At 37.5% G+C, this 15,534-nt stretch overlaps 1 protein-coding gene across 1 annotated transcript in view; it reads right to left on the reverse strand.

The window, feature by feature from the left end:
- Nucleotides 1-15,534, reverse strand: part of EML4 (echinoderm microtubule associated protein like 4) — a gene marked incomplete at its 5' end in the record, with an annotated part of 89,498 nt that overhangs the window by 24,273 nt on the left and 49,691 nt on the right. The window contains 5 exons of the mRNA XM_009871190.1: nucleotides 2,028-2,123; nucleotides 4,071-4,181; nucleotides 5,554-5,623; nucleotides 6,818-6,967; nucleotides 12,097-12,220. Of these exons, the coding sequence (XP_009869492.1) occupies nucleotides 2,028-2,123; nucleotides 4,071-4,181; nucleotides 5,554-5,623; nucleotides 6,818-6,967; nucleotides 12,097-12,220 (551 nt within the window). The remainder of the gene's footprint in view (nucleotides 1-2,027; nucleotides 2,124-4,070; nucleotides 4,182-5,553; nucleotides 5,624-6,817; nucleotides 6,968-12,096; nucleotides 12,221-15,534) is intronic.

Consider the following 15,534-nt stretch of genomic DNA (forward strand, 5'->3'; position numbering starts at 1 on the left):
GCAGTTTATTGTATGCCTGAAAGAATCCTTAAGTGTTTCATGCTAAATAAACTAAATCACCACACAGATTATTTGACATATATTCAATTTTTACGTTCACAGAATCATAGAATGTTAGGGATTGGAAGGGACCTCTAGAGATCACCTAGTCCAGTCCCCCTGCCAAAGTAGGATCACATAGAGCTTTATAAAACTTCAGTAGAGAAGTCAGAGTTTTACATTCACTTTTTAAATCGCAAAAGTTTCTGCCCCTGGAACAGCAAAGACTTCTGCCACGGCAAGTGAATGATGTGTAAAAGAAAGATTTTCTTGAGTTGAAAAATCTGCTTGCTTTTACCAGACCAGTTAGCTATTCTGGATAACAAAGTTGTGACAGAGGCAAGTGACTCCATGGTAACACAGTAGGATTATATTCACCATTCTCTTTCTGAAATTCTATAAAACTTCCTTTGTGTTCTTTCTTCCTCTCCTCCTCACAAAGAAGAAAACAAGAAGCCTGTGTAACTTAAAACTCTGAAGCATAGGGTCCCACCTTTTCATTTTTACTGGCTGCACATGTTGTTACTGAGTTACTAACATCTTGGTGAATGTTTCATCCTTTACCAATAGATTTTACAAACACAAACTTGACTGGTCATTTATCTAACTTCTAATGTACATTCAATCAAACTGTCTTTGAAGACAATCTCCTGGAGGCAATGACTCTGCAAAGCATTTAAGTAACTGCTTCAAAAAGTTTACTTCAATGGGGTTTTTGCCCACGCTTTAAAGGGGAATATATAAAAGTACTGCTGCATCAGCACCTGCGGGAGTACCCTGTCCCACATGATCATTTTTGGCTCACTTTAGAAAAAACGTTCTTAAGTCCCACTTTTTATTGATGGGGCATATTTACTGAATTATTCTTCTCACACATGGTTACCTCCACATGAGCAGATCTGCTATATCCACAAATTGTATGGATAAAGGCTTCTGTTCTGCATCCTAGCTCAAGGGATAAAACTCTGCTCACACCATTTGTTGTGGAGGTTGCTTAGGATACTGCGAGATCAAGTCCTAAACGTGAAGGGCAAGCCGTCCCTGTCAAATTCTTTTTAGCCAATTCTGAAACATCAAGGAACTTCCTTGGAGAGTGAAACCAGTTAATGCCAGTAAAATGGGAAATTCAAGGCATATGCCAAAGAGCTTCACATTAAATATCAGCAAGAAAATTAAAATACTGCCATAGTATTTCATTAAAACTTACAGAACAGAATATAATTCATACTGGTCAACAAAACTTAAAGAAAATGAGTCAAACCAATCTGATTTGCTATCTGAAGCTGCAAGTCTGTAATCACATAGAAATATGTGCTTGTAGAGTACTCCACGATCTGACTCATGATTAAAAAAAATAATCACCCATGTAAACTGTCTTTGTTTGATATCACATATAACACAAAGCAAGATGTCTCAAAATATGGACTGCAATAGCAAGTTATATTGTATTGTGTGTTTCTGTCGAATAAACTTTACACAAACATTGAGTGCAACACCTCTGCACACTTCTCATTGATCAGAAATTTAGAAGGTTATGAAAGAAAGAAAATCAGACAAGACTGCAATCTACTAAAGTACTACTGGACTTCAAATGGGGAGAGAGATGTACTGAGAACCAATGTCTGGAACTTGATTCAGACAAAAAAGAAAATAACTAAGTTGCTTTTTAAAAAAATACACAACTATAGACAGAACCATCACTTCACTTACTTGAAGTTGCCAAGATAAACTTTTAAAATAAATTATGAAAATATTAAATAATTACTTTATTTGGATTGGCTCTTAGGGATGAGTGAAATGTAAATGCTCCAGTATTCAAAACCCTTCTGATATACAAGGAAAGAATGCATTTCTGTTGTGCCCTTACATAAGCAAGCAGTAACATGGTTGCAGCTGCAAAGTAAGATCAAATGTGTGTCCCACAAACTGTTGTACTTATAGGAGTAAAATCGTTTGTATTTCAGAGTATTAATATGTGCAATAATTACCTTTATTTCTGCTATTTTTGATTTCCTCTGCCAATCCCACACAGTGAGCATATGCTCATTAGAGTCATCAATTACACACAAATGAGTACCAGAATCCTAAAAGAAAAAGAAAAAGAAGTGCTGACAAGTACTGTCATACTTCATTTAGAAACAAGGGCAGGTCACCAGTATTTAGAAAAAACCCATAAAAGTACAAATATAAATTAAGTAAGCTCTTTTAAAATAATCATAATGTTGATCTATCTGGTATTTTCCTTTTCTCTTAAAGACATAGATTTTCACATAATCTCACAAAAATGTCCATGCTTCAAACAATATTCTCAAAAAGCTTTAAAAGTGTATTACCAAGTCTTTCCCTTTTTTGTTTTCTTGTTTGCAATATCACTCTAGTAGCAAAAAGGTCTCTCCCTTTTTGTCCTCAGGTCTCAGAGGACAGACACACAACTCCACTTGTGTTTTTTTTCTTAAATGTCACCATCACATACACTCAACTCTGCATTACTGAATTTTGTAAGCACATCTTATGGACCATTAAATACCAGCAGTTTCATCATGGAGTTGGCAAAACTGCAGCACTTTCTGAATAAAATGATGCTTACAGAGCAGAAAGACTGATATCTACAGTATTAAGCAACTGAAACAGCTTATTTTGACCAATTTTACAGCAAAATGGTGATACGGAGTTAAAAGAGCAGACAAAAACATACTTATTCACAGCAACACATACTTGCACAAACCAGTTGTTTCAAGGACATGTGTAGAAAGATTTGGAGGAGGCCTTATCTATTTTAAGGTTGATTCTTGCAGTTCAACAGCATTCTCTAACAAATTATGAAAATAGAGGTGGCTGAAATTTTTATTCCCAAGTACTATTACGAGTAGTAATATGCAACTATACAGGTCAACTATTAACTGGAAAGAAACCCTGAAGACAGCATTGGCGACATACACAGCTCTTGCACGGGTTAACGAAATCATGTGGTAAAAACACAGTTGGAGATTCACTGTTTAAGGAATTATGTGAGAATGTAATACAGTATTAAAATCAGTTTCAGCTGCAAAACATAACTAGTAAAAACTAAAAACTAATCCTCAAAAATTCCTTACTGATTTTTTTCACTTGGTGGTTTTTTTTTTTTAAATGATGGAACATGTATTTATCCACCTTGAAAAAAAATGTAACTGAGTTCAAAAGTGTTATTGGTTTGTTAATGTAACAGAAATTACAGTAATCCTTTCATATTATTGTTTTATTTATGTTATGCCCTATTTGTAATAAATATCATTCCTTCCCCCTTCAGCTGTCCTGTGAATCTCTTCCTCTATAATCAAAATACAATAGACATTTTTTCTGCATTTTTTATTTTCTTTAAAGATTAAAATGTAGACATATTTTACAAACACATAAACTCACTGCCAATTCCGAAATGAGAACTTTTACAAGTGTCAAGTAGCACATCTCTATTTCCTATTGATTTCTCTGATAAACTCTTTGGACTCAGTAACAAGGCTTTTTTTTTTTATGTAGGAGCAGAGGCACAAATTAAATGCATTACTTCTTGAAGAAAAATAGCACAAGATGGTGTTTTGCTTTTTTTTCCATTTCCTGTTTGTGGATAAAAACCTACTGCAGCTGTGCAAGCAGGAAAGTTACCCTTTCTATCAGAAGTCATTAAAATTTATCTTCATGAACCTCACTACTAAAGCTGTTTTTAACACCCAAACAAAAAACCAGACCCCTCACAAACAAAACCAAACCACCAAACCCAGCAGAGACTTCAATTTCTAGCTAAGGTTTTACTTGCCTGTTATTTATTCACTGTGCTAGCTTGTTACCGCACTTTTTACATGTGCGATTTCCTGTTTTTCCAACTAGCTTGCTGTCAGCTGGTTTTATAAAGTCTACATAAACTTCACTGACACACTTTTAATACCAAAACAGATCAGCTAGACAACCGCAAACAAAACCTCCAGAGATTTCCTTCCCGTTTATGTAGGATCGGATAAATTCTTTAACGCACCAAGTAATCGCGACCGTCTTACCGCTTTTGAAAAATCCAAACACCCCACTCCACGCTCAAAAGTCCCAAGGCCGATCACCTGCAGTGTCACCAGGCTGACCGAGTCCCACACTCTGACATGGGGCTGCAGAGGCTGTGTGAAAAAGCGACAGGACAAACAGCGTCATCAACAGGGAAAGGACTACGCGTGGGTCTTGACTTCTGTTAAGCAGATGCTACCTGAATTGCAAACTGCAGACTGAAATGCAGGACGACCGGTGCCAACAAAACTGAGGGATAGCATCTCGAAGCTCAAGAGGTGAGAGTCGAGACAATTTTGCTCCCTGTGTCTGGGCTACAAACATGGCAGTGGCACAATCAAGGTAGGAAATTAAGTATGGTGGCATTTGGTATTTGTGAAAAGAGGTCTTTGCCCAGTTCTGGTCACTGAGCAAATAACATAAGAGTTATCCTGCATTTCAGATCTCAGAACTAACAATGCTATGCGACACCTGAAACTAATGATCAAACCTTTCGTTTTCATATATAAAGTAGGGGGGAAAAAAATAAAAAAACCACCATCCTGGTGTACTCAGTCCTCTAACCATCATCAACCACTCAATGAAAATGTCCATGGTTTTATTTCATACAAGTACTATCCCAACCAGCTTAGCTTCATAAATGTGAAACAATCACAAATAAAGTGGCAATTAAGTTGGCTTAAGGGCAGCATTCACCATAGAAAGTGACAATGAATTATCCCACTGCTGGAAAAACAAATCAACCAGCACTAACAAGAGACTCAAGAAATGTTCAGTGGAAATCATAACAACATCTATTAAAAAAACCCACACACATCCATTTCTTACAAAAATCTAAGAAATGAAGTTGAACATCTGAATAATGGTTATATTTAACGTGCTTCTATACCTCATAGTACGTCACCTTTATTTCCTCCCCCCTTTTTTTCCCCACTGTCTATAACTTCATGAGGATAATCTAATCATTCAAATTCTGGCAGAACTGGCCAAAAGTCAGGGACAAGAGCATTTAAACACACTTGCTGTCACATAAGGAAGTTTGCAGGAAAGCTTGACACACCTTCCATGAATTCTCAAAGTTGGTTTCCTCTTCCATGCAGCCTTAAGTGTACACTGACCAATGGAATTGGGGGCTTGTTCTCCTCTGAGAGAAGACTTATTGAAGGACATGTGACAGAAATGACATGGCCTTATAAATCAATTACAAGCTTCACATTTGCTTGTAGAATTAAAATGGAGTTTCCTACATCACAGATAGAGAACTTTATGAGGTATGAACTCTTTGAAGCATGGCTAAGCGCTTAGTTTTTACTGTCTTTTGCTAGAGATATAGGCTGTTACCTTAGAAACAGCAAAATATCTCAGTAAATGCAGTGCATAAAATAAACTGCAAACAGAAGGTGATGATGAGATTAAAAAACCCAACAACCACTTCTTCCTGATTTTCAAAACAAGATACTACTGCTCGACAGCTCTATTACTTACCCTTCCATCTTTATCCACTCCAGCTAACTGTCCTGTTGCAATTCTAATTTTGTCTGGATGAACTGCAAGACTAAGACAGACAGAAATATAACTTGCTTTTGCTGTCATAGGTCTTCGAAACTGAGAGGTTTTTTGTATTTTTTTTTCTCTTTCTCAACAGAAGCCCATGACGACACTTATGATCCAAAATCCCACCTAATGAGACGGCCTGAATGCTTTTCATGAGAGTATTTCATTACACACTGTACTGAGGGGTTGATCGAGATCTCACGATGGCTGCTGGCACACAACCAGGAGTGCCAGAAGAGCCACCTCCACACGTGCTCCGACAAATGTAAGGTTTGCACTATTATCGGGAGCCCACTGTAATAAAATATTCATTCTCTCATGATGAGCTTCCTAAACGTAGTTACATGCCGTATTTATAAACATCGCAGCTTATTTATGCCTAAGACAAGCATGAACCTGGGGAAAAAAACAGTTGAAAAGTTGGCCAAGGGCTTGTGCACCCAGGAGTCAGGGACTACTGCCATGTGAAATGGGCTAGTGATGTAATTATACTAATGAAGTTCTCCAGTATTGTGCATCACTAGTGTAAGAAAAAAACCCTGCTTTTGCTTATTACCTTTTGCTTGGAGCTGATGTGAAAAAACAAGATTTCAGAGTGCACATCCTCTTATTCCTAGCAACTTTTTGACTGACTTTCTTATTTGCTTTCTCTGTAAAATTACAGAGGCGAAGAAAGCCATTGAAATAGGAAACGGGGAGCCTGAAGAGGTCAGAATGACGGACACCAAAAATATTTACAAGCCAGTCTATTTTTTCTTGAATGGAAGTGAAGAAGACAAGCCTGACAGCATTCCTCCCAGAGGAAGCAATTAGAGCTATCAAAAGCACAGCCAGGAGAAAACTGGTTTAGATGGCAACTCTTCTCCATTCAGGTACAGTGGGGAGCTTATGCTCACCATTACATTATGTGCACTGCTCTTCAGACTCACATCATAAACTCAGCAGCTGCCTTTCACCCACAATGAGGTTGGCTTCACTTTCCCTGCCAGAGTTCCTAAACTAGCATGGACTGCTCTAGCACAAAAATCATTTGTGCAGTGTTTACTAAAGAGAAATCTACTGAAACTGATGAAACAGAAAATGACTACAATTATGGTGACATTAATGAGCTCATACATATGGCAGGAAAGAATAAAAAAAATATACATTTTTTCATTATGACATACATACGTACATGCAAATGTTATATACTAACCATTTAACACAGTCTGTATGACCCAAGTAGTGTCGCTGAGTTCTCTCCTCATAGTTAAATAGTACCACCACCGATGCTATGAAATATACAATTTCTCCGGTAGGAAGGAGGTAAACATTGGCTCGACAGTCTCTTCCACGATACCCATATCTATATTTTTTTTTTCAAGTCAAGGGTTTCATGATCAGTGTGCACTAGAAAACAAATAAGGAACTTTTTTTTTTTTCCTCCCTCTAAAGGATTTCTGGGGAGCTTTCATGTCAGCAAATGCAATTTTTGTTTATCATCTGAAACTATAGCATAATTTCAGTAATACAGTTTAAAACCAAACCCCTTTAAAAGTGATGCTCATTGATGTTAAAGATAAAATACACAAGGCACACTGAAATTAAACAAATACAGTGTTGCCATTTTACAAAAAACTTCCTGTGGAGTTTCATTAGGTAACAGGAGGGCTCACTGTTCTGATTTAACATTTTTTACAGCAAAAGAGCTGTGCATCTGCACCCCAGGCACCATTTGGCTTTTTAAAACAAGTGTGTGAAAATTCTTAATGCCTCTCTGCACAGCAGCTGCCAAGTTCAGGAAATATTTCTTCAGACTGTTATAGAGTATTTTTTAAGCAAGCAAAACTCAAAAGGAAGTGACACAGTAAAAAATATTCTACCCAGATCTACTCAAAATATATAAAAGAGATGATTTTTGTAGGAAGCCTGCATGATTTCTAATGACATTCAGAAGTTTTACACACTGCAAACCAGCTTTGGTTAGCACTGATCAAATGTTATTACAACCTGTCATTTCTTTGAAACAGGTACAATTTCCTTCATCTCGACTATTAATGTCTCTGTCTACATTTCAGTTTGCAGTGTCACTAGGTACAGTTAACATCATAACTCAGACTTTAACAGTAGCTCTGTAGCCTCCAAAAATATAACTTTCTTGTTATGTCCTGCACTTCAGAGAGTTCTGCACTTCAGTGCCAACTAATACACCTGCAACAGCAAGGAAAACATGGGAAATATATTAAGCAACTTTAGCTAAAGGATTCCAGCCTTGGGTCCTAGTTAATCAGGTAAATAAACTAAAGTCAGAGACCCACACGGAGAAAGCTGGATGGATGAAGCTGGCCCTTTCTCATAAATAAAAGTAGGTGCAGTAGTCCAAGTTTAGGAGGATCTAAGCTGACATCTCCTGAACTGACAGCGTGGCTACCTTTCTACCAAAAATACCACCACACCCCTTCCAATGACACCCTCCACCCCAAAAAATCCCCAACCACACTCCCTTTCCTCTTGCGCAGTCCCACCAAACCACAGGACTGCTATATACCAGGAACACTTACAAAATTAAACACATGCTCTAACTAAACAACGGTTCAAGGACATACACCACATCCAGCTGTCAATTAAATCTCTTAAGTGTATGGAAAAAAACCCCAGTAGTTACATCTTGCTGTCTTCCATTTGTTACAGAAGAACATAATCGCTCCTCTGAAGCAGAGATTATTCACTGTCTTGCTTAGCAAATGATATCAAGAGAAATGCTGATAGAACACTATGCTGAGGGCAGAAAAAAAAATAAAAAGAAAGGATGCGTCTGCTTTCTCCTCCATCACGATCTACTTTCCCACTAAATTCTTCCTCTTTCTTCTTCTTTTAAACACTGATGGAACAAAAAGAAACTCCAGAATGGCCTTTTATAAAAAATAACAAACCAAATCAAAACAACCAGACCACTGAACTTTGAAAAATGATGGGTTACAAACCAATGAAAATATTTTTTTTATCCTGAAGAATGCTGCTCTAAATATCTTCTCGGAAGAGACAGATCTTGTTAATCTGCTGTATACAACAGGGAGCGTATTGATAAGCATTTAGTAAGATTGACATCTTTGAACATTCATCCCTGAAAAGTATTAATAATTTACACAAACAAGCCTTTCCACAGCAGAATCTACCATGCAGAGCTAAGGCTAAATATTTTGGCACCCATCACTGAGCTTTGGCACTCACGAGGCTGCAAAAGATGGTTATTATTTCTCAGTCCATTCCTTTCCTTTACCCTACTACAGGGTAAAGTATCAAAGAGCAGCTGCATTTTCTACAAGTATGTTTTTTAGGATCCTCTAAAGGAACAACCTGTTTTGCGGGAGAAATTTTTTACTTCCTTCATTTTCCATACCAGACTATCTTGAGAGAAAATGAGAGGGGTTGTTGCTTCACAGCAGTTCTTTCCTTTTCCACACAGTCAGAACAAAGCAGTAGATCTGTCAATACCATAACTGACTGCCTCTTTTCTACAGAAAAAGGGGTGACACAACTTCGATGCTTAATTTCCACTAAATTTCAATGGTAATCTTTCACTGAGACCAATGCTTCAACCAGGGAAATTCAAATATAGTTCTCTTCATACTGCGAGTGTTTCTCACCAATTACAAGAACTGCTTTACCACAACATTTGATATGCTTAAGAGCTTTTAGTTTTGGGGCTTTTTTTTTGTTTTTTAATTGTCTAAAATAGTGATGGCCCTCATGAAAAGTGATTCACTGTACAGCAGAGTAGTTCATTTACAGCTGGTTTCCATTATTCTTAGAAAGAAGAGCATGAGTCCTAAAAATAATTTAATAAAATGGAGTCAGAAACACCCTCCAGAAACTGAGCTACTGTACATTGGGAGAAAAGAGTCTATAAAATCACTGCATGTCAGCAGCAGCACTGTCTGTGACCTCTGTAGCTACTAAATAAGCTCAATTCATTATTACTAGGAATGTCAGATATGCTTTAACCAGTTCTGAACTGCTGCAGGAAAGATTGCACTACAAAGCAGAGTTACTCAAACTAAATTATTAAATTTAAATGAAATCACTCAGGAACCAGACACAGTCAAGAGCTCAGACTTCCCCATGAGCTTCTTTATCTTGCCAAACAGTTTAGGTATTTTGTCAGCTGACAGTTATTATCTCCAGGGCAGACGAAAGCTAAGTGTGTTACGTGGAATCTACAGTATAGCTATCAGCAGTCGACTACACTTGCAGGACACAGTTAATTTAAAAAGTGCACTCCTCTCGCAAATCAATTAAAAAAAAGCCCAATAAACCAAAACCACCCCAAAATAAAACAAAAAAAAAACCCCACCCCAAGAATCACAGAATTGTTTGGGTTGGAAAAGACCTTCCAACTATTAACCTAAGACTGCCAAGTCCACCACTAAACCGTGTCACTAAGCACGTCTACATGTCTTTTAAAGACCTCCATGGATGGTGCCTCCACCACCTCCCTGGGCAACCCAATCAAATTCTTAACTACACTTTTGGTAAAGAAATTTCCCCTAATGTCCAAAGGAACTCTGTTCTTGCCCTACACCAGCATCTTCCAAATCAGTAACATAAAATGAAAATCCAATTATAAAAACTACTCAGAATGTCAGAGAATTAGAGATGTTAAAAATAAAACAGATTGAGCAGAGCTCAATACTCCACAGACCTTCCAGTTGCAAAGCACTGTTCATTACTAAAATTTTCTGTGAATCACTGCCCCCATGTGTGGCTTGCACATTTCTTCCTCTTGCTAAAGCTTTGCAAGTACAAGTATATTCTGCTGCTGTATCTTCCTGTCTCCAAAAGTGAAAAGCAATTTTGCAGAACTTCTTAGAGGTCAATATTGGGCCTTCACAAGTTTCACTGACTCTTCCCTCCTTTCCTCCCCATCATATCCATAAGATACTCTAACAGTCATAAATATACTGGTCTGATTTAGGATGATATTTCCTTAAACAGATTCCAAAAACATATGGACAGACTGTTTAGACTGGATTTATTTCACTTTAATTAGCCCTCAGTAGGAAACTGGTTTAACGTGAACTTAAGGTCCTTGGACATTAAATAAGTGCATCCACACCCAGATTTGCACCTACTTAACTGAGGGTGTGATTTCATGATCAGTTTTCATCAGTCCAGTGCTCACTGCTGCTGAAAAAGCAGATCCAATCTTCCTCCAGTATGCTAGTTCTAGCCCTTGCATGTTTGTGGGGTAAGTTAAATTAATGAGCTGACCCTGCTGAAAGTTAACGCTGAAAAAAAGACATTTCAGCCAGATCAGTGACTGAACCAATTCATTCCACAGTTACATCAGTGCCAGCATCAACATCCAAAAGCTGTGACAGCAGGAAGGAAAGCTGGGCACCACTGCTTTCCTTCCAGCCAGGCTTTTAATCCAAAACTATTCTCCCTTTATGGTCTAAGCTTCCAAACTCTCACTGAAAAGCTCAGAGGACATGAGCTTCACAGCTGCTCTTCATGACCAAGTACATCTATTATTTAATAAAGGCAGGAAAAATAATAAAGAAATCTTCTTTCCTAATTGAAATGAATATCAAGGGGTGGCTTAAAATATATGTATGCTTTAGTCAGAGAGAGAGGTGCAGGCAGCCTCTGCATGTACACAGGACAGTGTAACATCAACACTGCTAAAAACCTTCCTGCTTTCAGTAACATCAGAAGGATCAAACTTGAGATTATTATACCAACTCAAGTGCTGCCTAGACATGTTATTTTACTGAAATACTATGAAAATTACTTGCAATCACAGCTTACTGGAAGAACCTGCAGAGATATGGGAGGGAGTGGAATGACAGGAAGACACAAACTTGTGCAAAAGCACATCTCTTATAATGAACTTAACATCTGATCTACTAAGGCTGGAGAACTGCCCTCACCTACACACCGACTCCATTCATCAAATGATCTATTTATTTAGTGCATTTAATGCAAACTAAATTCCAAGAAATTAACCCCTTCTCTGTGGAGCTGAAATGCAGTAGTGCAAAGGATGGCTGCTTCTGCAATCCTTGCTCCCCAGGGAAGGACAATGAGAAATTCAAGATCTTCCATAGCTCAAAAACCTCCTAAAACCAAGCAGAGACAGAAAACAAACAATGTTCCTGAACACAGAACTTGCATTAATACTGGCGAGGGAGAGGCGTGGAGCAGAGGGGGACATTTTTGAAACTGTAACTCTCCAAAGACACTTTCACACTAAAAATAAAGTGCGGTTAGTTTCAACAGCAGAAAAAACCCAGAAGGATGGCTTTTCTGGGCGTGCATATTTTTCAGCTTGAAGTTGCACTATATAGCAGCTACAAACCATTTCTCGTTAGGTTAAATTGAACTTTTTTTCCCCACTTTTAAGAACAGAGAAATCACAAGAACAGATTGCACAGGGGAAAAAACCCGAAAGACAAAAAGGGAACAGCAAGTAGTTCCTGATATCAAGGATACACCCACTCCAGTTTTAACTTTTCAGGAGGCAGCTCCGTCCTAATATCATCATAGTTTTCTACGTCAGAAGGAATGAACATTGTGATTGGTCGGCCTCGCATGAACATCTTGATATATTCACCCTCTGTTGAAACAAAAAAGCGTATTAATCATGTGGCAAGTTTACACAAGAAATAAGCACAAAAGAGAACAGTAATAAGCATGGTGATGGAAGTAACACTTGTGATACGAAAATTATTTTTTAAATGTGAGCTGGGTAAAGGCTCAGATTTTTTATTTTTTTTAAACAGAACACTAAAACACACACGTACACACAGCGTTAGTTGCATTTGTGATAGAACAGAGCATGTAATATTTTAGACATGCAAATTAAATTACAAAAGCAAACTTTAAATTCCAACTAAAATCTGAAATTGAATAAATAAGTAGTCATAGAAACACAGGATAAAGTATTTCAGGTAGAAGAGGACCTCAGGAAGTCTTTAAGCCCAACCTCTGGCTCAAAGCAGTCTCAGCCACGAGATCAGACTTGATTGCTCCGGGTTTTGCCTAGTCCAGTCTTTACACGCTACTGCATATTCATCGTATCCTGAAGAACGGAAAGAAGCAACAGCTCCTGATAACTGCAGCTGTAACACTGTCTACAGCTGTGACAACGTACATGCTTATCTCTGTCGGGGCATCTTGAGCACTTCATAAGCCTTTCGGAGTTCCTTTTCAAAAGAACATGAAGTTATTTTCCACTGGAGAAATCTAATTACAGAGTAGCTCAGTGGCTTGGTCAAACACATTAGCTAGTGGTTGGAAGGTAAATCAGTGGGATTTAAGGAATATGTGATTGCAAGTAGTATATTAGGCGCCCTGCAGGAATCTTCCCTCCACACTACGACAATAATAATTTTCTAACTTCAGAAGACCATTGGAGAGTTTTAAAAGCCTTTGAACCCTACTCACACAGCAAAACCAGGACTCTAGTGCTGTTTAGCTATGGTTAAATCAGGCCTCAAATCCACAAACCCCAGTGCCAGCCTCCAAAACTGCTGACCCAGGAGTTTCATTTTGAAAAGCACTGATGACAAAGACTCAAGTATTTCCCTGATTTTGCATCAACAAAATGGTAACTTTTTATCACTCTTCTACTTCTTTACTAATTCATATCCACTGTTGATGTAACTTAGTATCACAAACCTGAAGTAATATAGTATTCTGCTGTGAATTTGAAACTCCAGTATATTTTGAGTAGGGTTTTGAAAATCACAGCAGATAGAGGGAACTGAGAGTTTCAAACTAAAATGTAAGTAGTTCAGTATGACTACAGTAAAAGAACAGCTGTGAATTAGCAATGCAGTATATTAAGAACTATCTAATTGCATTTGATGCAACGAATACTGGGCTCTAAAATAAAGATCTTTAACCAATTACTTTTGTATTTCATTCAAAAGACAAATATGAGACAGAGTTCCACATAAATATTTCCCAATGAAGCATAAGATTATTATTCAGACTGTATGAATGCACACTCTATGTCTTGGGTTCCCCGAAACACATAAAATTGAAATAACAAGAAACTCAGACTTATTCCCACACACTTAGAACTTAACAACTCAAATCAAACTTGGAGATCTAAAAAGGCAATAGAAAGCAGGTAATTTCAGTGACAGCAAAAGCAATGTATACTCCGAAATAGTCTCATTTTAGAAGATGCAGAGATCAAGAAATAATCAAACTTGTGAGCAAGACCAACCTGGAGACAGGGTTTCTACATTTCTCTGAATTTGAAATATACCCCTAGCATACAGACTGCAGAAACATACTTTGTCTTACTGTAATCTAAAGAGAACAAGACAGGAAAAGCCTGTAATTACTCTCATCCACCAAAGACAAAGCAGTTGTGCACACAGTTTGCAAATGAATTCTTGATACTCAAGGTATTTCTTTTACAGCTATCAAGACAGATGACCAACAATCATCAGTCTAATGAAAAAATGTGGTGAATATTCCAGGTTATTTAAAAAGTGCCTCTGATCACAGAAGATTTTATCAGAGTTGTGTGAAATTCTGTAGCATACCACCCCGTATCTGAAAACAGCAGAAAGCACTGGCTTTGAATACAGCAGTGCTGATCCTGGCACACACCAATGACTTTGGACAGCATTGACACATAGAGGAAAAATCTGTGGTCACCAAATCATGTGATATATTCAGGAACTCCTAGCCAGAGAACAAACTACCTATGATCTTGTGTGGTTTTAACATCATTTGTCACAGCATCGCTCAAACTGAACTGAGTCAATGAATTCATGCACCTGAATGTAAGTTAGTTAAAAGTATTCTACTACATGCATGACAATCACTCTAAAGATTTCACGAGACATATGGCTTAATTTGTCAGTAACTTTTGGTTTTCCACATTGTAGTTTGATTTCTTGATGCTTAAGTTTTAATATGTTTTGATCAAACTGATCACAGTTTATCAAATTAGTTTATGAAATTTACCAAATAGATCACAGTTTATAATATTTACCCTGAACAGATATAATTAGTGTGACTCCTTTGCCACTTTTAGTGTACCGAAGTCAACCTCCTGAGACCAAGAATTCATTGTACTTGATTTCTGTGTTGCTTTAGATCCTGATAGTAGGTTTACTGTGCAGTGGAGGCAAAAGCAGGGAATTCTCCTACAATAGTCCAAATAAAACTGAAAGCTAGTCCAAAAATTCACAGACTCAAAAAGGTAACTCCTGACCAGAAATCACAATGATTGAGTAATGTGAAACTGACACAAAGATTATTCCTTATTTAAAATATTAATACAAAGAAAGTTGAGCCATTTAAGTCCAGTGTCAAAGGAACAAATATTGAGAGGATGAAAAACAGTTGTCACGCTTCCAGGAGTACATACAGCTCCTTTGAATGAGAAACCTGTGAGTCCGTCCACTGACAACAGCAGAAAACTTGTTTCAGATCAAATATCAAAGAATAAAGGAAATCACTTCCCAATAGCTAAATTAGAAACAATGGTTATTTTACCAAATATATGCTGCTTAATTGCATTGCTGAGAAAAGCTAAAGATCCGTGTTGTCAGTAGTTTTACACAAATGTTTAGGTAATGTCTCATTTTTCCACAAAAATATTTTTATAATATGTATTTTACAGAGATAAAACAATATTTGTCAAAACCAAGAGTAATGTACTAATAATGACCCTTCTACTAAAATCTGATGCTCACGCTGTTATGAATTAAAACAGCGTAGCCTGAGGGTATTTAGAAAAGACCACTCATTCGTGCAAGTCAAATTCTTGATTTCGCACTGAGCTTGACACTTCTGCTTCCACAAGATCAGTGCAAAATGACACCACAAATTTAGGATCAAATTTCTCATTGCTGCTTAGAACAGTGGAGACAAGCTGCAACTGAGATTCATACGGACGGAGGC

The sequence above is a fragment of the Apaloderma vittatum genome, unplaced genomic scaffold (assembly GCF_000703405.1).
Source record: "Apaloderma vittatum isolate BGI_N311 unplaced genomic scaffold, ASM70340v1 scaffold436, whole genome shotgun sequence".
Taxonomy (NCBI): Eukaryota; Metazoa; Chordata; class Aves; order Trogoniformes; family Trogonidae; genus Apaloderma; species Apaloderma vittatum.